The sequence below is a fragment of the Pseudophryne corroboree genome, chromosome 5 (genome assembly GCF_028390025.1).
Source record: "Pseudophryne corroboree isolate aPseCor3 chromosome 5, aPseCor3.hap2, whole genome shotgun sequence".
In the NCBI taxonomy this organism is placed as follows: Eukaryota; Metazoa; Chordata; class Amphibia; order Anura; family Myobatrachidae; genus Pseudophryne; species Pseudophryne corroboree.
The window spans coordinates 186,345,068-186,370,105 of record NC_086448.1 but is presented as its reverse complement, the minus strand read 5'-3'; the positions used below and the strand labels follow the sequence as shown (position 1 = coordinate 186,370,105).

The 25,038-nt window shown below is 43.3% G+C and overlaps 1 protein-coding gene across 5 annotated transcripts in view; it reads left to right on the top strand.

The window, feature by feature from the left end:
* LARP4B (La ribonucleoprotein 4B) overlaps positions 1-25,038 on the top strand; it is a 289,455-nt gene that overhangs the window by 138,714 nt on the left and 125,703 nt on the right. For 2 of the 5 annotated variants that reach the window (XM_063921932.1, XM_063921934.1), the window contains exons 1-5: positions 8,721-11,516; positions 13,388-13,535; positions 17,609-17,764; positions 20,935-21,016; positions 22,300-22,436. In XM_063921932.1, the coding sequence (XP_063778002.1) occupies positions 8,739-11,516; positions 13,388-13,535; positions 17,609-17,764; positions 20,935-21,016; positions 22,300-22,436 (3,301 nt within the window). In that variant the 5' untranslated portion in view covers positions 8,721-8,738. Of the gene's footprint in view, positions 1-8,720; positions 11,517-13,387; positions 13,536-17,608; positions 17,765-19,353; positions 20,902-20,934; positions 21,017-22,299; positions 22,437-25,038 lie in introns of those variants that run through there. The other 3 variants (XM_063921936.1, XM_063921933.1, XM_063921935.1) reach the window with 3 other exon arrangements.

Sequence of the window (25,038 nt, the reverse complement as noted above, 5' to 3'; positions counted from 1 at the left end):
TTACGTGACAGTGTCAGCTCTGTATAAAAGACAGTGGTTGACATGAGACAGCCGGCTACTCAGCTTGTGCCTGTCCAGACGTCTCATAGGCCGTCAGGGGCTCTAAAGCGCCCATTACCTCAGATGGCAGATATAGACGCCGACACGGATACTGACTCCAGTGTCGACGGTGAAGAGACAAATGTGACTTCCAGTAGGGCCACACGTTACATGATTGAGGCAATGAAAAATGTTTTACACATTTCTGATAATACGAGTACCACCAAAAAGGGGTATTATGTTCGGTGAGGAAAAACTACCTGTAGTTTTCCTGAATCTGAGAAATTAAATGAGGTGTGTGATGATGCGTGGGTTTCCCCCGATAACAACTGATAATTTCTAAAATGTTATTGGCATTATATCCTTTCCCGCCAGAGGTTAGGGTGCGTTGGGAAACACCCCCTAGGGTGGATAAAGCGCTCACACGCTTGTAAGGGCTCTACCTTCGCCTGAGATGGCCGCCCTTAAGGATCCTGCTGATAGAAAGCAGGAGGGTATCCTAAAAGGTATTTACACACATACTGGTGTTATACTGCGACCAGCAATCGCCTCAGCCTGGATGTGCAGTGCTGGGTTGGCGTGGTCGGATTCCCTGACTGAAAATATTGATACCCTAGATAGGGACAGTATATTTTTGCCTATAGAGCATTTAAAAGATGCATTTCTATATATGCGTGATGCACAGCGGAATATTTGCCGACTGGCATCAAGTCTAAGTGCGTTGTCCATTTCTACCAGTAGAGGGTTATGGACACGTCAGTGGTCAGGTGATGCGTATTCCAAACGGCATTTGGAAGTATTGCTTTATTAAGGGGAGGAGTTATTTGGGGTCGGTCTTTCAGACCTGGTGGCCACGGCAACAGCTGGGAATTCCACGTTTGTACCCCAGGTCGCCTCTCAACATGAGAAGACGCCGTATTATCAGGCGCAGTCTTTTCGTGGACAAGCGGGCAAAAGGTTCCTCATTTCTGCCCCGTGACAGAGGAAAAAGGCTGCAGAAATCAGCCAGTTCCCAGGAACAGAAACCCTCTCCCGCCTCTGCCAAGCCCTCAGTATACGCTGGGGCTTTACAAGCAGAATCAGACACGGTGGGGGGCCCGTCTCAATGAATTTCAACGCGCAGTGGGCTCACTCGCAAGTAGACCCCTGGATCCTTCAGGTGATATCTCAGGGGTACAAATTAGAATTCGAGACGTCTCCCCCTCGCCGTTTCCTAAAGTCGGCTTTACCGATGTCTCCTTCTGACAGGGAGACAGTTTTGGAAGCCATTCACAAGCTGTATTCCCAGCAGGTGATAATCAAGATACCCCTCCTGCAACAGGGAACGGGGTATTATGCCACACTGTTGTGGTACCGAAGCCGGACGGCTCGGTGAGACCGATTCTAAAATCTTTGAACACTTACGTACAGAGGTTCAAATTCAAGATTGAGTCACTCAGAGCAGTGATTGCGAACCTGGAAGAAGGGGACTACATGATGTCTCGGGACATCAAGGATGCTTACCTTCATGTAAAAATGTACCCTTCTCACCAAGGGTACCTCAGGTTTATGGTACAGAACTGTCACTATCAGTTCAGACGCTGCCGTATGGATGGTCCACGGCACCCCGGGTCTTTACCAAGGTAATGGCCGAAATGATGATATTCCTTCGAAGGAAGGGAATTTTAGTTATCCCTTACTTGGACAATTCCCTGATAAGGGTAAGATCCAGGGAACATTTGGAGGTCGGTGTAGCACTATCTCAGGTAGTGTTGCGGCAGCACGATTGGATTCTCAATATTCCAAAATCGCACCTGGTTCCGACGACGTGTCTTCTGTTCCTAGGGATGATCCTGGACACAGTCCAGAAAAAGGTGTTTCTCCCGGAGGAGAAAGCCAGGGAGTTATCCGAGCTAGTCAGGAACCTCCTAAAACCGAGCCAAGTCTCAGTGCATCAATGCACAAGGGTTCTGGGTAAAATGGTGGCTTCCTACGAAGCAATCCCATTCGGCAGATTCCACGCAAGAACTTTCTAGTGGGACCTGCTGGACAAATGGTCCGGGTCGCATCTTCAGATGCATCAGCAGATAACCCTGTCACCAAGGACAAGGGTGTCCCTCCTGTGGTGGTTGCAGAGTGCTTATCTTCTAGAGGGCCGCAGATTAGGCATTCAGGACTGGGTCCTGGTGACCACGAATGCCAGCCTGCGAGGCTGGGGAGCAGTCACACAGGGAAGGAATATCCAGGGCTTATGGTCAAGCCTGGAGACATCACTTCACATAAATATCCTGAAGCTAAGGGACATTTACAATGCTCTAAGCTTAGCAAGACCTCTGCTTCAAGGTCAGCCGGTGTTGATCCAGTCGGACAACATCACGGCAGTCACCCACGTAAACAGACAGGGTGGCACAAGAAGCAGGAGGGCAATGGCAGAAGCTGCAAGGATTCTTCGCTGGGCGGAAAATCATGTGATAGCACTGTCAGCAGTATTCATTCCGGGAGTGGACAACTGGGAAGCAGACTTCCTCAGCACGACCTCCACCCGGGAGAGTGGGGACTTCACCCAGAAGTCTTCCACATGATTAAAAACTCGACAGGTATTGCGCCAGGTCCAGGGACCCTCAGGCAATAAGCTGTAGACGCTCTGGTAACACCGTGGGTGTACCAGTCAGGGTATGTGTTCCCTCCTCTGCCTCTCATACCCAAGGTACTGAGATTGATAAGATAGAGAGGAGTAAGCACTATATTCGTGGTTCCGGATTGGCCAAGAAGGACTTGGTAACCGGAACTTCAAGAGATGCTCACGGAGGATCCGTGGCCTCTACCTCTAAGAAGGGACCTGCTCCAGCAAGGACCCTGTCTGTTCCAAGACTTACCGCGGCTGCGTTTGACGGCATGGCGGTTGAACGCCGGATCCTGAAGGAAAAAAGGCATTCCGGATGAAGTCATCCCTATCCTGATCAAAGCCAGGAAGGATGTAACCGCAAAAACATTATCACCGTAATTGGCGAAAATATGTTGCGTGGTGCGAGGCCAGTAAGGCCCGACGGAGGAAATTCAACTGGGTCGATTCCTACATTTCCTGCAAACAGGAGTGTCTATGGGCCTGAAATTGGGGTCCATTAAGGTTCAAATTTCGGCCCCGTCAATTTTCTTCCAAAAAGAACTAGCTTCAGTCCCTGAAGTTCAGACGTTTGTAAAAGGGGTACTGCATATACAGCCTCCTTTTGTGCCTCCAGTGGCACTTTGGGATCTCAATGTAGTTTTGGGTTCCAAAAGTCACATTGGTTTGAACCACTTAAATCTGTGGAGTTAAAATATCTCACATGAATAGTGGTCATGTTGTTGGCCCTGGCCTGGGCCAGGCGCGTGTCAGAATTGGCGGCTTTATCCTGAGAAAGCCCTTATCTGATTTTCCATTCGGACAGGGCGGAATTGAGGACTCGTCCTCAGTTTCTCCCCAAGGTGGTTTCAGCGTTTCACCTGAACCAACCTATTTGTGGTGCCTGCGGCTACTAGGGACTTGGAGGCCTCCAAGTTGCTAGACGTTGTCAGGGCCCTGAAAATATATGTTTCCAGGACGGCTGGAGTCAGGAAATCTGACTCGCTGTTTATCCTGTATGCACCCAACAAGCTGGGTGCTCCTGCTTCTAAGCAGACTATTGCTCGTTGGATTTGTAGTACAATTCAGCTTGCACATTCTGTGGCAGGCCTGCCACAGCCAAAAATCTGTAAATGCCCACTCCACAAGGAAGGTGGGCTCATCTTGGGCGGCTGCCCGAGGGGTCTCTGCTTTACAACTTTGCCGAGCAGCTACTTGGTCAGGAGCAAATACGTTTGTAAAATTCTACAAATTTGATATCCTGGCTGAGGAGGACCTGGAGTTCTCTCATTTGGTGCTGCAGAGTCATCCGCACTCTCCCGCCCGTTTGGGAGCTTTGGTATAATCCCCATGGTCCTTACGGAGTCCCCAGCATCCACTTAGGACGTTAGAGAAAATAAGAATTTACTTACCGATAATTCTATTTCTCATAGTCCGTAGTGGATGCTTGGCGCCCATCCCAAGTGCGGATTGTCTGCAATACTTGTACATAGTTATTGTTACAAAAATCGGGTTATTATTGTTGTGAGCCATCTTTCAGAGGCTCCTCTGTTATCATGCTGTTAACTGGGTTCAGATCACAGGTTATACGGTGTGATTGGTGTGGCTGGTATGAGTCTTACACGGGATTCAAAATCCTTCCTTATTGTGTACGCTCGTCCGGGCACAGTATCCTAACTGAGGCTTGGAGGAGGGTCATAGGGGGAGGAGCCAGTGCACACCAGATAGTCCTAAAGCTTTCTTTAGATGTGCCCAGTCTCCTGCGTAGCCGCTATTCCCCATGGTCCTTACGGAGTCCCCAGCATCCACTACGGACTATGAGAAATAGAATTATCGGTAAGTAAATTCTTATTTTTTTTCAGAAGGTAGTGGCTTCTCTCACAGAAGTCCAGTTTTTTGTAAAAGGAGTGTTGCATATTCAACCTCTTTTGGTGCCCCCAGTGGCACCTTAACGTGATGTTAAGTTTCCTTGAGTCACACTGGTTTGAACCGCTTCAAACCGTTGAATCGAAGTTTCTCACTTGGAAAGGGGTCATGTTATTGGCCTTGGCATCTGCGAGGCGGGTGTCCGAATTGGCGGCCTTGTCTTTCAAGAGCCCCTATCTGGTTTTCCATGCGGATAGGGCAGAGTTGAGGACTCGTCCTCAATTTCTGCCTACAGTGGTTTCGTCATTTCATATGAACCAACCTATTGTGGGCCTGTGGCTACGGGGCCTTGGAGAATTCCAAGTCCCTGGATGTAGCCAGGGCCTTAAAGATTATTGAGCCAGAACGGCTACGGTTAGGAAAACAGAGGCACTGTTTGTCCTGTATGCAGCCAACAAGGTTGGCACTCCTGCTTCTATGCAGACTATTGCTTGCTGGATCTGTAACACGATTCAGCAGGCTCATTCTACGGCTGGATTGCCGGTACCAAATTCGGAAAAGGCCCATTCCACTAGAAAGGTGGGCTCTTCTTGGGCGGCGCGGCTGCCCGAGGCGTCTCGGCATTACAGCTTGCCGAGAAGCTACTTGGTCGGGGTCAAACACTTTTTGCAAAATTCTACAAGTTTGATACCCTGGCTGATGAGGGCCCAATGTTTGCTCAATCGGTGCTGCAGAGTCATCCGCACTCTCCCGCCCGTTTTGGAGCTTTGGTATAATCCCCATGGTCCTTACGGAGTCCCCAGCATCCTCTAGGACGTAAGAGAAAATAAGATTGTAAACCTACCGGTAAATCTTTTTCTCCTAGTCCGTAGAGGATGCTGGGCGCCCGTCCCAGTGCGGAAACGTTCTGCAAGACTTGTATATAGTTATTGCATACTTAAGGGTTAAGTTACAGTTGAGATCGGCCTCTGGCTGATGCTGTTTTGTTCATACTGTTAACTGGTTATTGTATACCATGTTGTACGGTGTGTATGGTGTGGGCTGGTGTGTATCTCGCCCTTAGATAACAAAATCCTTTTCCTCGTACTGTCCGTCTCCTCTGGGCACAGTCATAGCTGAGGTCTGGAGGAGGGGCATAGAGGGAAGAGCCAGTGCCCATGTCTCTTGCGGTGCCGTCTACCCCCCCCTTCATGGTCCTTACGGAGTCCCCAGCATCCTCTACGGACTAGGAGAGAAAGATTTACCGTTAGGTTTAAAATCTTCTTTTTTTTCCTAAACATGCCTTCACAGCTTTCTTAGTGCCCACAGGTGCTTTTACGCAGTCGCCCACATATTGATGCACGGTGCGTCAGTCCAATGTTATGATGAAATTGCACTTGGTTGGGTGTCTCCATTATACATCTGTTGACTGAAGCACACACAAAGTTCCTGAGGGTTTTTTCTATTCCATGTGCAGTATACTTACATGCAGATTGCTCACATCTGACAAGTGAATGCTGCTCATGCTGATCTATGGAACGGTCTATTTATGGTGAAAACTGTCTTGCTGCACTTTCAGCAGAGCTGTAGACTGATAGACATCCGTTTTGCACCTGTCATCTGCGCTCTATTTGTATCTGTATGTAACTTGACCACAAATTATTCTCAAGGCTCACACTGCAATATTCTACTTTTATTTTTTTTAAATACATAACTAATTGGTTATAAAGATATTATACGTTTTTAATCTGTGGTTTGAATGCTTATCGTTATATTGTAGAATATTGGCACATTATGGGGTATATTCAATAACTGTCGGAAAGACCGCAGCTTCAGACAGTTTTAGGTCGGAAGGGGTTTCCGACCTATTCATTATGGCCCCATTTTTTCCGACAACCGCCGATCAGCGTGCATTGTTGAAAGCGGGGCCAAACCCGACATGTTTTAGCCCCGTCTCCTCCTGTTCTCCCCCAGTCGGCTTAGTCTCCTCTGATGTTCTCCGCGACATTACCCACCCCCCCTCCCCGGTGCGGCTGCCCCACCCCCCCTGCCCAGTGCTGCTGCAAACATTCCCCCCCCCCCCCCCCGGTGCCACTGACAGCTCCTCTAATCCCCCCCTTCCCGGTGCCGCTGACAGTGCCCCCTAATGCCGCTGTCAGCGCAGCCGGTCAGGACACCCGACTCTTATTGAATATACCCCTATGTGTTAGTGGATGTGATCTGCTGAGTTCTAACCAGCATTTGCATCAAGGTTCTAAAGGTTGGATTGAGTTGCGGGCAGTAACTGCAAAAGGCCAATGGAATGATGGTCAGAACACATTCCACTGCCAACATTGGAAATTTTCCTCTAGTGTTGTGCAGGATAATTTTCAACGTTTTACATCTTATTCTACTGCTATGGGCGTATCAGAATATTATGGAGAATTTATTAAGTGATTACGTTGTTCTTATTGACCATTCCCTGTAATGACATGACGTCTTCTTACTGATGTGTTGACCAGACAGACCTCTCCACCCCGCCCCCTCCCCTGCATTGTCTTTCTAGAAAATGAGCCAGGTTTCTTGTGTAGTGCCTGACCGTAACGGTTTAATCACTTTGAGTAGTAGAATAACATTAACGTATAGGGGTATATTCAGTAAGAGTTGGGTCCATTCCGACATGCAGTTGTCGGAATGGACCCGACAACCCCTATTCAAAGAGCTGCCAAATCCGACTGTCTGATTTGGCTGTTCCCGGTGTCCTGACCTGCTGCTGTCAGCGGGTGCGTTGACCGCAGCATCAGGGGGAACTGTCAGCAGTGTTGTGGGGCAGATGTCAGTGGCGCCGGAGGGGGGAAGGGGGATGTCTGCAGCGGTGGGGGTGGATGAGACAGGGGGAGCAGCGGCTGCAGCAGCGTGACTGGAGGCTCATGGCAGCATCCACCAGGCTCCAGCAAGCGGGACCTCGCTTGCTGGAGCCGGGTGGATGCTGCCGCTGGGTTCCTGCTCTCCCTACTGCTCCCCCCGTCTCCTGCTCTCAGCTCCTTCATCTCATTCTGACTTGTCGGAAAAAATGGGGCCCTAATGAATAGGTCGGAACCCCTTCCGACCTAAAACTGTCGGAAGCTGCCGTCTTTCCGACAGTTATTGAATACACCCCTTAATGTCATAGGGGTCGATTCTACTGAACGCGAATTGAATAGCTCCGTAAGGAGGTCATGGCGCTATTCAATTCAAAGTGATGCTTTGTCGGAGAATGCCCGTACTTGCGCCTTAAGCAGGATGTTTAAGCGCGAGAACTGGCATTCTCTGACATAAGTGCTGCACCATGCTAGGCCACAAAACGGGTGCGAGTGGAAATTCCACTAGACTGACTACACATGCACTGAATTGAATAGCACTGACACCTCCTTCCCAGCGCTGTTCTATTCATGTTCAGTTGAAATGAGCCCAAAACAGCGTGCTTAGTCCGAAAAGTGGACAAAACTAGTGACGTAATGCTGTTTTGTGCCCTAGCGCAGTGCAAACAGTATCGCGATGGGGCATTTATGTCTGAAAATACCCGTTCTCACACCTAAACATCCTGTGTAAGGCGCGAGTACAGGCATTGTCCGAAAAAGCAGTACACTTAATTGAATAGCGCCGGGTCCGCCTTCCTGGCGCCATTCAATTCACATTCAGTTGAATCGACCCCTATTGGGAGAGTTCTGTAACGAACAACCCTAATTGCTATAACTCATTGACCACGTTTGCGCTTTACTATTTAAAGTGGCCCTCACATATTTGCATCAGATTAATCTTTGAAAAATGTTATGTTTTATATATTTTACAATGCCTTGTTAAATTCATACGATTATAATTCTGTAAACTTTGTGATCCCTGTTTGATTTGTGTACATTGTATTTGCTTTTTACCTGCTGACAGATATTTGTGTGTTTGTAATAGCAGTTATTTAAAGAAGCCGTTGCCTTGTTTGTAATAGTAGTTTGTGCGGTTTTGTGTGATTTACATACAAAAAAATAATAATTGTTTTTCAATGTTTTTAAGCTGTCTGGCAGAGATACATTAAATGCATAGCCTTTTGAGTCTGGCAGCTGCCAAGCTGTGTTCTGGCAAATCTCCTCAATACAGAGGCCTTAGTGTCTTGGATTGTAAGTTGAGTGACAATGGCATGTGTTTGATTTCTGCACTGAAGTTACTATTTTTGACTTGTGGGCAGTGGCCTTTATCCAGCTGCACGCATAGTAGATTCATTAAATCTTCTGCTCAGCCCCTAGCAGAGCATGGTTTTACAATGGGTTGCTGTTATAGTAAAGAATTATGCCCACGCAAAAACCTTGAGAGGACCAGCTTGTTCAGTTCATGTGAAGACCTTGAGAAACCTCCTACTACACAAGATGAAATGAAAGATTTCCACGCAGCCGAAATCTCACCGACTCCAGTCTCTGTAACAGAACGCTCTTCCTCTACTGTGAAGTGTGCTGCGACAAGTAATGGATTGTGTAAGGGTTCACTATATCCGTCCTACAACAGTATGGATACTGCTGATCACATTGGTACAAAACAAAGGGCTCACAAAGCCAGGTCAGTGAACTTTCTGAATCCAATAAATAACGCAATGAATGTCCTGTCCAAATATGAAAATTTACAAACCGAAATTGAAGAAGAAAAAGACTCTCATCCTAAAAGCAGAAATATACAAAATGCAGACTTATTTGTGACTGAAGTCTCTGGTTCTGCCGTTGTAGATGCATGGCCTCTACATGACCATGCAGCTCAGTCTCATGTGTCACAGAGTACAGAACGCAGCTTGCAGGAAGGTCCTTCCATAAAAGCATACGATTTGGACAGCAGCCACATCGCATGGCAGAGCTCTTTAACACAGAGAGAAGTAGAGAAAAATGCTAATAACAAAAACCTTTTGGACAGACATACAGCCAGAAATCCTATAACCGATAACATGGTCTTCGTAAGTGATGCAGAGAAAACACAAATTTCCAGGACAAACACATTCTACAGTATTTGTACAGTAGATGATGAGGATCTGAGCGAAGATGACAATTTTGAGGAATCGCATACAAGAAGGCAATGTGAATCTATTCCCTTTAAGGATTCATCTGCTTTTGTGTTAACCATGGGTGACGGACCAAGTCCACTGGATTTCACAATAGAAAATGCAACCCACCAGCAGAAACGTTTATCCTCAGCATCTGTTTCAAGTGAGCCTGAAGTTTTGTCAGAATCACTTATGCCAGACTTGCTCTCTTTTGAAACTCCAATACAAGACCTGGGGAAACGTGGTGACTCTGCACTTCTTAATGATACAACCAGCTTGTTGGAAATATCTAAGGATGCTACACTAGATTGGGAAGTTCAAGAGTTTAGTTCTGGTTTTCTCACCATTCAAGGACAAGGTGAGTCAGAAACCATTGATGGTTCTGCAGTGCTTCATAAAGGTGAGCGAAAGTCACAATATGAGAGTGCACATGCGCCATTGTCCATATATAATACGTTGGCTTGTGAAGTTGCAAAGACAAGTGAATGTGCTATTTCTAACCAATTATTAGATGGGACCATTGACACGTTAAAGGAAGCATTTGTTTATACTCCACACACACATTCTAACCCATCTACAAGCCAAAGTCCGGAAAGTCCTTCTTTGCAAATGAAGGTTGAACATTTGAACACTGCAAATGACCTTTTACCTATATGTAGCAGCTTACAAAATGAAGACACTTACGATACCTGTAAAAAGAGTATTGTAAATGATATCCCTTCTACAGATCCAGTGAGTCATTTGCCTTTTGGGGAAAATGGTTTGTATGACGTCATAATTGCACAAGACAGTTATGGAGATGCTTGTAATAAAAGTCTTGGGAAATGTAATTACATTGCTGATTTGCCAGATGATAATCGCACATGTACTATGGCGTTGGTGGACAGTCTAACGATGGAAAATACTAAAGATGGGAATTTCGGTGATTTGGTCTGTTTGTGTGCAGATAACGAACAGTCTGACGTAATGGTACAGAACTCCTGCATTATGTTGTCCCAATGTGCAGAATGTGACCTAGAGTCTGCACCTGTTCTCATTGCAAACGCTGGTCCAGACCACAGCAAGATAATAGATCTTGAATCGGATAATACGGTAATCAGTCAAGAAGCTACAGAAAATTGTGGTGCAATAGATGATAGTAATTCTGGGGCTTCTTTCGAAAGCCCTATAGAGGAATATCCTGAAAGTAATCTGTCCGTTCCAAGTCCTAAGAGCTGTGGATCTCCTATATTAGGAAAATCTGCGGTCTGTGATATTGTCTATTTTGACATCTCTTCACCCACTAAAAGTTCTATGGACTGTGAACATGAAGAAATTAACTATACTGATTTCAAGAACATAGTACACAATATGCAGACCAACTCTATTGTTAATGCTGATCATTCCAAAATCCTCTACGACCATTATCCCAGAGATGGTGTTCAGTGTGACAGTACAGACCAATCGCAAGACAAAAATACCAGCTTCAGTTTTCAAAATAATGTAGTGCAGTCACTATCGGATGTATCAAGTGATCATTTTGATGACGTTGAACAGAAAGGTCCTTTCCCTGATGTAGAAATCAGCCTTACTGAGATGAGTGATGATACTGAACTACTTACAGACTGGTCCAATTATGATAAAAGCCAGGTTGATCAATATGCAGCTACTCCTTCTTATGAAATCCATAAACTATCCAAAGTCTCTGAACAAAGTAATGACAAATGTGTTTTGGACTTGATGCACGATCTGCTAAGAGAGTCCCAAAGTACAGCGAAGGAGCTATCTGAAGATGAGGAGCAGATCTTCCCTTTGTGCGGTGTTCTATCTGATGAACATTTCATTGCCCAACCGGAATATAAAGTGGATTACTTATGGCATGATTCTGTATCGGGGGACCCCTGTTCTAGCCATGCTTACAGTGTTATTGATGAAAATCTCCAGGCTGCAGATATCGTCACTGGGAATTATTCATTTCAGCTACTGGCTCCAGAAAGTAGAAGCATATGGGGTTGGCCTGAAATGTGTTGTGAATCTGTAAGTCGTCTGTTTTGGGAAATGATCTGTTTGTATGAATAACTTCTAGTCTTTGTGGTAGTACTGTAAAAGGTACCTGCAGAGATCATTATTGGCCTATTGTTTCATTTCCCGTGGCCATGTTGTTAGTCTGATGATACAGTAGCTAATGGCAGAAGGTGTATGATCTATCTGGATCTTGGTGCCGAAAGCTCCATTAATATGGCCTAGATATGGCATTAAGGTGACAGGCACAGCTCCATAATTATAAAGCCTGCACATAGGTGTAACCGAAATCTGTGTATCATATACATTCTCCTGTCCTAGATGTTATCAGACACAGAACCTTTTTTTTTGTTTTGTTTATAAGCTGGGGACTCTACTTATTTCTAAGTAGGAGGTGTATTAAACCTGCTAAAGGAAAAGTACATGTTGCCTATAGGAACAGATCAGCTTTATCTAGCACGGTTTTATCACAGGCAGCTTGTGATACTCCAGCTGCTGTGAAACTTACACATCTGAGCATGATCTGCCACGGTTCTATGGTTAGATCATGTTCCACAGCAGCTGGTTGCCTACCCCTGGTCTATAAAATGAGTTTTAGAAACTAATTTGTTGCTATGGGCAACTGCCTTACTTTATGTCTTTAGGTTTGATGTATCTGCCCCTTGAAAAAAGTAACATGTAAATGAGAGTGCACACAGAAACAGCAGTCTGAGTATTCCGCACATGGCTTATACTAGATGGCTGCTCTGGCTGCTGCTGCTGCCTTGCTGCTGTATCTACCACATGGCTAGCCACGTGCTTGCTTAGATTTTTTTTTTTTTCTTTCTTCATTTACTGTCATGCAGTTAATTTGTTTTGTCTATTTCCTCATAAGCATGTTAATACATTCCACTAAAGATGTTTACTGTTTTGATATAATTGTATATTTATATAAGGTTTACAACCATATAATCTGTATCTGTCAAGTTGTCAGGTGGAACTGTTTTGTTCCGTAACTACCAAGTATGCTACACAGGTATAAACTATAGCTATATAGGTCACATTGCACGTTTCCCTGAACCTAAATGAGCAGTCTCTGCCAGGTACAGACTTTTATACATTTGCATACATTTGAATGCACAATTCCGATTTAAATTTGCTGATTTATACAGATTGAAAAAAATTCTATGTAGGCTTGGAGTGTAAATAGAAAGGGGTAGTGATTGGCTGTTACCTTACCACTTAAGTCATAGTAATGCAGAGCAGCTACTTAACATATTTTGTTTTTTCTAATTTATAAAAGAAAAAAACCTGTTTTTAAAAATGACATTATTTTAGTTCAAATATGCCTGAAGGGGTTATATTGGAACCAGAACACCCCTTCCACCCCTCATGTCGATGTGTCCCATTGTAATATTGCCCATCAATCCCCAGTGGTATTACCTACTCTTACTAGTTTACATAGGTACTTATTGTGGTGCTACCCCTTCCCAGTGCTATATCATCATTGAAACATTGTACACCCCCATCCCACTGGGTAGATACATATTATTGGGCGCTACCCACATCACCAAAATCCCCACTACCAATAGACCTGATACCCCTCCACCTGTTAATCAGTCTCCCTGCTGCAGTTTAGATCAGCCTAATAGTGCATGCACAGAGGGGATCATGTAGTTGTCCCTGAGTAAATGGGTTTTAACCTTAGAGAATAGAAAAATTAAGTTTTTGCATCAAATAACTTATTGATATGGTAAAAACTGGTCTCCAAACTAATTTAAAAGCCTTAGTATTGGGTGACATTCTATTTTCCTTTCTTCCATTTTTATTGTATTGAGACCTTTCTGTCAGAGTTTAGTCCTGTGGTTTTTAGTTTCACTCTAACCTTTCAATGTTTGTTTCTGCAGGAATCAGCTAAGGTTTCAGAGTTAAACCCTAATGCTAAAGTATGGGGGAATCACATGCTGCATGTGGAAGCAAGTGGTGCTGCTGATGGTGCTGTGGACCAATCCTGGGAGGAGCTGCCCGATGAACCTCCAGATTCCTCCAAAGAAGGTACTACACTTTACAACACTCTAAAGGAGATTGCTTTTGTTGCACACAGTTTACACGGATGTTTTGAGCTTTGAAATAATAATTTTATTATCTTTTATATGGCACACTAAGGGGGTAATTCAGAGTTGATCGTAGATATGCTAAATTTAGCACATCTACGATCATTTATTGACATGTGGGGGGACACCGCCGAGCACAGGGCTAGTTTGCCCCGCATGTTAGGTCCTGCCCCTTCCCCCCGCACAGGTACAAAAGCATAGCATGGCGATGCTTTTGTACCTGGCGAGTAGCTCCCTGCCCTAGCTCCCTGCCTGCGCAGCTCCTACCTGCGGCATTCTGTGTCGCTGCGGCTGCGTGTGATGTCACGCAGCCACTGTGGCCTGCCCCCTTCAATGGTCCGGACTCGCTTCCATTGTCCGGACCGCGCCCTGCCAACAGCAATCAGACAGAGGCGATCGCAGCCAGTGAGATGCTGATAACATCTCACTGGGCTCCCGGGGTGCGCACGCGCAGTGCGGACGCTGCACGTGCACACTCCACAAAGTAATTCAGACTGCGATCGCTGCCGCTGCAGCGATGCAGTCTGAATTACCCCCTAAGTATCTGTAGCGCTGTAGAGGAAAGTCTGCAATAGTTCACTTCAATACAGTACAAGAAGGTTAAAACTGTAGAAAGGGTAAAATAAAACAGTGAGAGATACAAGCAACGAGCTTGACCGATACGGCAGTGACAGTTACTAACCATAGCATTCAGTGAACCAGTATCCCGGGAAGGGTGATCACAGTTGCAGCGGGAGCGTACTTGAGGCAAGGATAGTGCAAAGGTGTGAACCATGAGGGTGGAGGGCCCTGCTTGTGAAAGGCTTACAGTCAAGGTTTTCTAACCTCTGGCCTCAATGCTGATTCAGTTGTTTTGCCCCACTGCTCCCACGAGGGGGCACAAAATTGAGCAATTTAATTGTTGCTCTGTTTAGGTTACATTAGCCGCACGGCGGAAATTTTTTCTTGCAGCCTCCTGAGGTGCAAAAAAAAATAAAATATTTGGATACTCTACACTTTGGATGCCCAAAGCAGGGAGTTTAGAATGGTTTATCTGTGTTAGTCGGCTAAACCTGGAATGTTTGGGCGCGACATGTGCGAGGTGCAAGGGCGCTCAAACACAATTTAATTGTGACAATTGTTTGAGCGTCTAAGAAGTCCCGTTTAGATGGTATTTTTGAACGCCCAAAACAATTGAATCGGCCCCTAAAGGTTTTAGTGATATCCATGCTTGAGCACGGATGTTAAATTAAAGTAACTGAGATACTAATGAAGTCACCTGTGCTGAAGTGTAGCTAGCCTTAAAATCTGGTCTTTTAGTGTGCCTTTAGGACATTGGGAACCCCTGGTCTAGGGGGTGCAGTAAAACTGTGAGGTGAACTATGAAGAGATAAGGAGGAGAGGGACTGAATAGTGAGGCAAGCTATTAGCTTGGAATGGACAGGTTAGTTTTCATTTTTGAAATCTCGCACTGGGAGCCAAATTGGCTATAAACAGCCCTGGGTGCATCACAGGAGAAGTCTTGGATGGGAGAGTGGGAGGAGGTGTGAAGGCAAGGTGATAATCGTACAAAGATCAAAGAGAGGGAGAGTGAACTTAGATTAGGTCAGATACAGGTGGGGGGATGGGGTGCGATCAGGTGATTTAAAAGGAGAGTGAGGAGCTTAGACTGGATTCTGTAGGGGAAATGGGGTCCAGTGAAGGAGCAGAGAGGTTGAGTTGGAGTGGTGGTACGACCAGCAGCATTGATTATTTAATCAAGACAGTAGAGATGAGAGAAAGGAAGACCAGCTACTAGGAGGTTGCAGTAGTCCAGGTGAACAATGACATGGACATGGACAAGAGTTTATTGTCTCACTGAGAGGGGTTGAATCCTGTCAGGTTGTACAGATGGATTAGCCAAGATTGAGCGAGAACATGAATGTGAGTGAAGAAGAAGGAAGGAGCTAAGGATGGTATCCAGTCTACAGACTTGAGGGGGACGTGAGAGCAGATAGTGTTACCAACTAAAAGACTGAGGTGGGATGGAGAAGGGACTCGCGAGGTGGAGAATACAATTAAATACCTGGGGGTAGATCATTGAGAGGTTTCTCAAATATATGATAATTTAAAGAGCAACTTGTTTCCGCACAGGAAGAGTCAAATACTTTTCAAATAGAGCCAACAATATATGATGAATTATTCCCAAACATGAAAGGTTTGAGAGGTATCGTGCGTTGGTGGGCTGCCTGGAGTAGAATTCAAGTGGACATGTATGGGGTGTGGTCTCAAGAAAAGGTCCAAAAGCTATACTTTTTGGGCCACTCTTTTTATTTAAAAACAGAACTTTTATTCTGTCATAATCTAAAATATATTAGCATGATTTAAAAGTTAACAAATAAAACACCTACATATTAAAAGGATAATTGAATCCAATTTCTTCAGTATATCTGGTAAATTCTAATACTCTGTATTACTGATCTACTGAAGAAATTGGTTTTAATTATTTTTTTAATGTGTGTGTGTGTTTGTTTTATTTTTCAAATCGGCAAATATAGTTTAGAATATGATAGAATAAAATTCATGTTTTAAAACAAACATTTAGAAAGAGTGCGCCAAAATGGAGTATAAATTTTGTTCCTTTTCTTGAGACCAGCGCCCATATGAGGTTTCTGAAATATGCTGATCGATAGCTTTAACCAATTGATAGTAATGGTTATAGAAATAAATGCGGAATAAGCCTGGTTTAGCATTTGTTCCTGTTGCCATTTAAACCTATAGGTCAAAGCCACCTCTGGTCTGCATGTGTGACAGCCTGCTCCATAAAAAATCTACCCCTGGTCCTCTTGTATGGATTTCTGTGTTTGCTGTTTTAGTGGCAAAAAAACCATTGTTTCCATTTTTTTAACTGGTGGTTACCGTGTAAACAAATTGTTATTGATGCCTTATTGTAATATGATAATTATTCCACCATTACGCTCTGCAAAGACAAAGTTTTTTTTTTTTTGTAGCATCTGTTCATTGGATGCATAATGCTCTCAACATCACGTTAACAAAACACATAATAGAGATGCTCATTTTGACTGCATGATGAATCCAAAACGTATTAATGATACAGGTTGAGTATCCCTTATCCAAAATGCTTGGGACCAGAGGTATTTTGGATATGGGATTTTTCCGTATTTTGGAATAATTGCATACCATAATGAGATATTATGGTGATGGGACCTAAGTCTAAGAACAGAATACATTTATGTTCCATATACACCTTATACACACAGCCTGAAGGTCATTTTAGCCAATATTTTTTATAACTTTGTGCATTAAACAAAGTGTGTCTACATTCACACAATTCATTTATGTTTCATATACACCTTATACACACAGCCTGAAGGTCATTTAATACAATATTTTTAATAACTTTATGTATTAAACAAAGTTTGTGTACATTGAGCCATCAGAAAACAAAGGTTTCACTATCTCACTCTCCCTCAAAAAAGTCCGTATTTCGGAATATTCCGTATTTCGGAATATTTGGATATGGGATACTCAACCTGTACAAGTTTTTTTTTTTTTTTGTGTTTTTTTTTGAGCTTGTCTTTATCCATTAAGGTATATTTGTTCTCTATTCAGTGGGCTGCTATTAGGAAAGGGGCATTAATACAGCATTTGAGGAAGTGCTTGGAAGCTGTGAAAGTGTTTTAATTCATAATAATGCACAACCTGTAAATGTAATTAAACCGTAACTGCATATTCAAACAGACGTTCTTGTTTGCTTTCCAAACGGAACACTATATGAGAGCAGAGCAAATGCAGAACTCTGCAGGCTAGTGCATATTCATCTCTAGCTGCTGCCTAGTGCAGAACGCATTGCATCAATTTGTCTCTAGAGTGAAGTACTTGTAGTACTTGTATAATTATGACCTAGACTTAAGTTATGCTTCAGCTTTATTTATATGTATTTTGTGTAGACGTATGCTTTGAGTTAAATTTATCTTATTATACTGAGGGAAAGCGATTTTGAAATGTTTTATTGATTGAGATTTGATGATTCAGGACTGGATGCCAATGGTGATGGTGACAGGAAAGGACACAATGCTGTGTTAACACAAGACCTATCTCCATCAGTTTCTGTGTCAGACCAAACAGATATGAATACTATATCTCTGGGAAACTCAGAATATGAATCTATGCATGAAACCACCCATTCAGGTACTAGAACTTCACTAATAGATCACTATAAAATATCTCTTCTCACTCCTGTCTGAATTGTCTAATTTCTTTCCTAAAGTTTTCTAATACCCCTTTCAAACCTACATCAAAATTCCTGGGTTTTGCACATGAATACGCATCAACCTGGGATTTTGGTATGTGTGAATGCAAACTACCCGGGATTAAATCCCGGGGTCCGCGACTTTGCCCTTTACCAGTGTCGTACTGAGACACGAGAATTTGCTGGCTTGATAGACTCTGCAAATTCCCGTGTGAAAGAGGTAAAATTCTTGACTATTTAAAAATAAAATAAAAAAAATACAATAAGCCCGTTACGTTCTGTACGTACAATAAATTGGTTAAACCGTTCAGAACATGATTTTTTAATTTACAACCCCTACATCCAACTAGTATATACAACAGTTGACATTTTCCTCTATACCCCAGACAACGGCGGTAACAAATGACTTTCATGGCCTGACCACCTGGACAGTTTTGAATATAAACTGCACTGTATGAGGATGTCGGAAACTTTAATGGACCGCTGTAAGGAGCAGAGTCCACTTCTAAATACAGTGTATATGATTCACAGGTTGACCTTGTACACGATTTTGCCATATGTGTTGTGCAGCCCAATTCATGTACTTGGCTGATGACCCGATTAAGGTCGACACGTCAGATTGATCAAGTACAATATTAAATCAACTAGGATAGTAATCTGTGGTAATTTTGGTGCAAAAGGCAGAATGCTGCCCAGATGTCTTATTAATGTTTCATTGTATGACTAGGAATGATAGGGAGTTCTATTTTTCTGTTTTTGCTTAACTGATCTGCCTTAAATTATGCATTATTTTTTAATTATCCATTATTTTATAAAAACTAATTAAAAGCTGTTGCTTTATAGGTTTAGGTGAAGAAGGTCCAATATTGTATGTGACCACTGTCTGCTTTCTATACGATTAATTCTCTTTTCATGTCTTTGATATTTTTCGTTTAATACCTCCTAAAATGTATAAAACGTACAGTGTTTTTCATACTTGGTTTAAATACAATTATAGGAGTTATATGTAAAATGGCTAAAGCTGGGCATTCACCATACAACTATCTGGCAGATCAACTGCCAGATCTGGCTGGTTGGAATGGAAATCTGGTATTGGATGAGCGCAAATGACAATCAGCTATGCTCCAAAACACTGGAAACTGGACAAAAACTGTCGTTCAGACAAGGGTTTGTCCGTTTTCCAGTATTTTGGAGCAAATGGTCGATTGTCATTTGCTTTCATCCATTACCAGATTTCCATTCCAACCAGCCAGACCTGGCAGATGATCTGCCAGATAATTGTACAGTGTATGCCCAGATTGTACACCATTTCTGCGAGTGATCATGTTTTATTTGCACTAGAAAACAGCGAAGTATAATCTAGACACTTTGGTCAGATTAACAAAAGGAATACAGAAAATCCAGAATATTTTATTTGAAAGTCTCAAGCTAAATTAATTTTACATTGACCACCTTTTATGTTTTTCACAAAATTTGTGAATCTTGTATAACAAATTGAAAAAATAAATTGTTTGATTGTCACCCTCAGAATCTCATCTTCATGACACAAGTTTGTGGGTACACCGTCTTCTCAAAAGAGATGGATGAGAACTTTGGGTCATGTTGAGCAGAGGTCATGTCTCCACAACTGGCCGCCCTTTTCCCCTCACACTACTATTTGGTGTGCAGCGCTCACATGAAAGAGGGAAGCAGCAGACACTAGAGAGACAAAGCTCCAGTGGAGTGTTTATGTACGGGGTGTACCATTTTGCTGTAGTCTCTTACTAAAAGGCATCTGGACCAGAAATAAAATTGGTTGACACCACATTAAATGTCTTCAGTTTGAATAAATAAGGTCCTTAGGATAAGGGTCATAAAATGTTTAGTGAACTGTTGTGCGTGTTTCATGCAATACAGAACATATAGGGGGGTCTGCGGTTAGTGGTATCCGAAAAGAAAAATGAACTAATTTGACCTACCTTAGTCAATTGTGGGTATTTTCGCCTATTTTTTAATACATTTTCTCCATGCTGTTTCACCTTTTTGTTTCGGTCGAATCTGCATGGGAGAAAGCGGACCTCAAAAACCGGCGAAAACCCTCTGTCAATTTGACAAAACACTTGGATCAGCTATGGTTTTGCTGATCCACGTGTTTTCCACTAGTGCCGCCATTTTCGACAAGTCGAAAGAGCGGCGTTGAAATTGAGTGAATAGCGCAAATTCACCCCCAAAACAGCGAAAAGTGCATTTTTTTTAAACGTGTAAAAAAATCTTCACTAATTGCATACCCCCCATAATGTATAAATGTAAATGTATAAAACAGTAATAAGAGTGGAGAAGTGAGCCTATGGAGAAGTTGCCCATGGCAACTAAATCAGCTGCTCTGTATAATTTTATTGTATGCAAATTATAAATGTTACTTCAATGCTGATTGGTTGCCATGGGCAACTTCTCCACTCTTTTCACTGCTTCATACATTTACCCCATAGAGCTATACAGTAGATTTCAGAAGCTTTTTAAAGAAGGATTTCTAAATGTTGATGTATGTTTACATTTTTCACTTTTATATTATGATTGTATTGTAGGTTATTTGCCAGATTATATATAATTTTATTCAACTGCACACTAATGTACATTATTGTAGACCCTCATTGGGTGGGCAGGGGCAGTACTAGTAATATATTAGGCGTTTGCCATACATTCATGGCACAAACATCTTGATCAATCAGTGCCTGCTCAGAAGCAGAATACCATTAGTGCAAACAGGTATGAGAGTCGGTCAGTATTTTCAGGAAACTCGTACCTTGGTTACTGTCTGCACTATGTATTTTGGTATAGAAGCCCATCTGAAAAGAAATTCCCCCTTCCCACTTCATTAAAGCTAGTTACTGCCATGTTTTAAGAGTCTGACACTTTTTTCCGTATTTCCCTTACAGAACGCTCTCTTCGTGTCATGTTCTCAGAAATTATACTTATGAGGAGTGTTTTCTCTGCCAGCATGTTATATCATTGTGCTGCCAATATTCATAATGTGGCTGCTGGTTCACTTAAGTAGGCTGTCTTTTGATTACATTAAGCAGAAAATAGCCGTATATTAATGTTTTTCATTTATTTCCTATTAAATATTTAGGAGCAAATGATCTACCACAGCCAGAAGGTCAAGAAGACCTGCGCGATGTGCTTAAAAAAACACTGGAATTTTGCTTATCTCGGTACGTACGACTGTAACTTCACAAGCCTTTTTGTTTTTGTAGCTTTGTGTATTTTTGAGTGATTGTAATAAGTGTTATAATTAGAGCACATCAGAGTTTTCAACATGGGTCAATAAATTGATCCTTAACAGCTTGCTGTGGCTTTTTGACTTCTAATGTTAAACTCATTTGTGTATCAAGGGATACAATAGTCATAGCTGTTTTTCATTTATTTGAAATTGCCAAATTGCTCCTGCTATGTTGCATTACTGTAAAATAAAAGTGCCTGTGACTGAATGAAGCAACACTCACCAATGTTAACAGTCTTCAATGAAGAAAGTTGCTTCCATTTTCAGATCATATTTCCGTTGTACTAGATCAGGGGTAGCCAACCCTGGTCCTCGAGAGCTACCAACAGTTCACGGACACATTTTAAAAGATCCACAGGTGGAGCGAATTACTTCACTTGTGATTCTGTGAGGAGACCTGGAAAACGTTAACTTAACTGTTGGTAGCTCTCGGGGAAAACAGTTGGCTACCTCTGTACTAGATCATGATCATGCTTATGGCTATTGCTTGAAAATAAGCCAGACGAATGTCCTGGTTTGATCAGAGATGATGAACTTTATTTACAAAGCAAAAACTGCGGCTTCCCAGCAGTTTGGAGGTAAAACTGTAATATGGCACTTGCAGTCAGTATAAAGCACGCCTGGATTTACATTGACTGCGAGTGCAGATTTACATTTTCACCTCCTACCTGCCGTGAAACCGCCGATACGTAAATAAAGCTCAATGTGTTTTAATACACATGGTGTCTTTTGCCCAGACACTTTTCTTATAGAGAAGAAGTAAATGTTGCTGTTATACACCTTTTCCACCAAAATGCTGGTCCGACCCTGGTTTTTGAACACTGCTCCAACCCATGTCCTAGCTGGTCACACCCCTTTCATACAGCACCTTGTACCCAGGTCATTGCTGGGTCTTCTCTTTGACCGCACTTAGAGATGTCATCATCTCCAAACGCTGGTGATCCAACTCTCTCCATATGATTTTAGCGTGACCCATGTCAGTGCCAGGTGTGACCATGGTAGCTATCTGGGTAGAGCCTTTCACACCAAACTTGGACCTGGGTTATAAGTTTGTTGTAAAAGTGGTATTAGACTCAACCAGCTCTTAAAAATGGTTGGTTGTTTTTTGTTTTTGTTTCTCTCTTGCATCCACATTTGAATGTCCTAATTGTGTATTTTTGTAAAAAAAAATTATTATCTTAAATTCTGTCTGTTTTGTGGGTTTTTATATTACAGGGAGAATCTTGCCAGTGACATGTACCTTATATCACAAATGGATAGTGATCAATATGTGCCAATTATGACTGTAGCAAATCTTGACCATGTTAAGAAACTCAGCACTGACATGGACTTAATAGTAGATGTATTAAGATGTGAGTATTGTTCCATTTATTTTAATAATGCATTGTTAACTTTTATTCATTTTAAAGTACACCTGACGTCTGCAAACTGTGAATGCTGCAATTCTGTGTATGGAATCAAATTTCAGGAAATTGTATATTTTTTTTATTCTTTTTTTTTTTTTTCTCTCAATCATCCATGGGGGACACTGCATTTTTATTAAAGTATATTCAAATTTACACCTATACAAAGTAAAATAACAAAACATTCAACTAATAAAGGGAGACTTGGAAAAAAAAGCACGGTGTAGTGTAAAAACTCAGCCCAAATAAGACAGATTAACAAGAGAGTAACAGCCCAGTATGCTATGTGTGGAGGAAATACAAACCACTAAAGAGAAATTAGTTGTGTAATTAGGTAGGGCAACTCGGTGGAACAGCGAGGGTCGGTAAGTAATGATCAACATTGTGTGTACATCTAATATACACTAAACGCTTATATTGCATAAAACAGAACCGGAAAGGCACGAGTGTAGCCCACGTTACATAAACCAGGATACCAGTGGAGTTTAATACCCCTTTCTCTATCGTCCTAAGTGGATGCTGGGGTTCCTGAAAGGACCATGGGGAATAGCGGCTCCGCAGGAGACAGGGCACAAAAAAGTAAAGCTTTACTAGGTCAGGTGGTGTGCACTGGCTCCTCCCCCTATGACCCTCCTCCAGACTCCAGTTAGATTTTGTGCCCGAACGAGAAGGGTGCAATCTAGGTGGCTCTCCTAAAGAGCTGCTTAGAGAAAGTTTAGTTTAGGTTTTTTTCTTTACAGTGAGTCCTGCTGGCAACAGGATCACTGCAACGTGGGACTTAGGGGGAAAGTAGTAAACTCACCTGCATGCAGAGTGGATTTGCTGCTTGGCTACTGGACACCATTAGCTCCAGAGGGATCGAACACAGGCCCAGCCGTGGAGTCCGGTCCCGGAGCCGCGCCGCCGACCCCCTTGCAGATGCTGAAGCGTGAAGAGGTCCGGAAACCGGCGGCTGAAGACTCCTCAGTCTTCATAAGGTAGCGCACAGCACTGCAGCTGTGCGCCATTTTCCTCTCAGCACACTTCACTGGGCAGTCACTGAGGGTGCAGAGCGCTGGGGGGGGGCGCTCTGAGAGGCAAATATAAACCTTATACAAGGCTAAAAATACCTCACATATAGCCCATAGGGGCTATATGGAGATATTTAACCCCTGCCTGACTGGAAAAATAGCGGGAGAAGAACCCGCCGAAAAAGGGGCGGGGCCTATCTCCTCAGCACACGGCGCCATTTTCTGTCACAGCTCCGCTGGTCAGAACGGCTCCCAGGTCTCTCCCCTGCACTGCACTACAGAAACAGGGTAAAACAGAGAGGGGGGGCACATTAATGGCTATATATATATATATTAAAGCAGCTATAAGGGAGCACTTAATATAAGGATATCCCTTGTATATATAGCGCTTTGTGGTGTGTGCTGGCAGACTCTCCCTCTGTCTCCCCAAAAGGGCTAGTGGGTCCTGTCTTCATTAGAGCATTCCCTGTGAGTTTGCGGTGTGTGTCGGTACGTGGTGTCGACATGTATGAGGACGATATTGGTGTGGAGGCGGAGCAATTGCCAAATATGCAGATGTCACCCCCCAGGGGGTCGACACCAGAATGGATGCCTTTATTTGTGGAATTACGTGATGGTTTATCTTCCCTTAAACAGTCAGTTGAGGACATGAGGCGGCCGGACAATCAATTAATGCCTGTCCAGGCGCCTCAAACACCGTCAGGGGCTGTAAAACGCCCTTTGCCTCAGTCGGTCGACACAGACCCAGACACGGGCACTGATTCCAGTGACGACGGTAGAAATTCAAACGTATTTTCCAGTAGGGCCACACGTTATATGATTTTGGCAATGAAGGAGACGTTACATTTAGCTGATACTACAGATACCGTAAAACAGGGTATTATGTATGGTGTGAAAAAACTACAAACAGTTTTTCCTGAATCAGAAGAATTAAATGACGTGTGTGATGAAGCGTGGGTTGCTCCTGATAAAAAGTTGATAATTTCAAAAAAGTTATTGGCATTATACCCTTTCCCGCCAGAGGTTAGGGCGCGCTGGGAAACACCCCCTAAGGTGGACAAGGCGCTCACACGCTTATCCAAACAAGTGGCGTTACCCTCTCCTGAGACGGCCGCACTTAAGGATCCATCAGATAGAAAGATGGAAGTTATTCAAAAGAATATATACACACATGCAGGTGTTATACTACGACCAGCTATAGCAACTGCCTGGATGTGCAGTGCTGGAGTAGTTTGGTCAGAATCCCTGATTGAAAATATTGATACCCTAGATAGGGACAATGTTTTACTGTCGTTAGAATAAATAAAGGATGCATTTATCTATATGCGTGATGCACAGAGGGATATTTGCACACTGGCATCTCGGGTGAGTGCTATGTCCATTTCAGCCAGAAGAGCCTTATGGACACGACAGTGGACAGGCGATGCGGATTCAAAACGTCACATGGAGGTTTTGCCGTATAAAGGGGAGGAGTTATTTGGAGTTGGTCTATCAGACTTGGTGGCCACGGCTACTGCCGGGAAATCCACTTTTTTACCTCA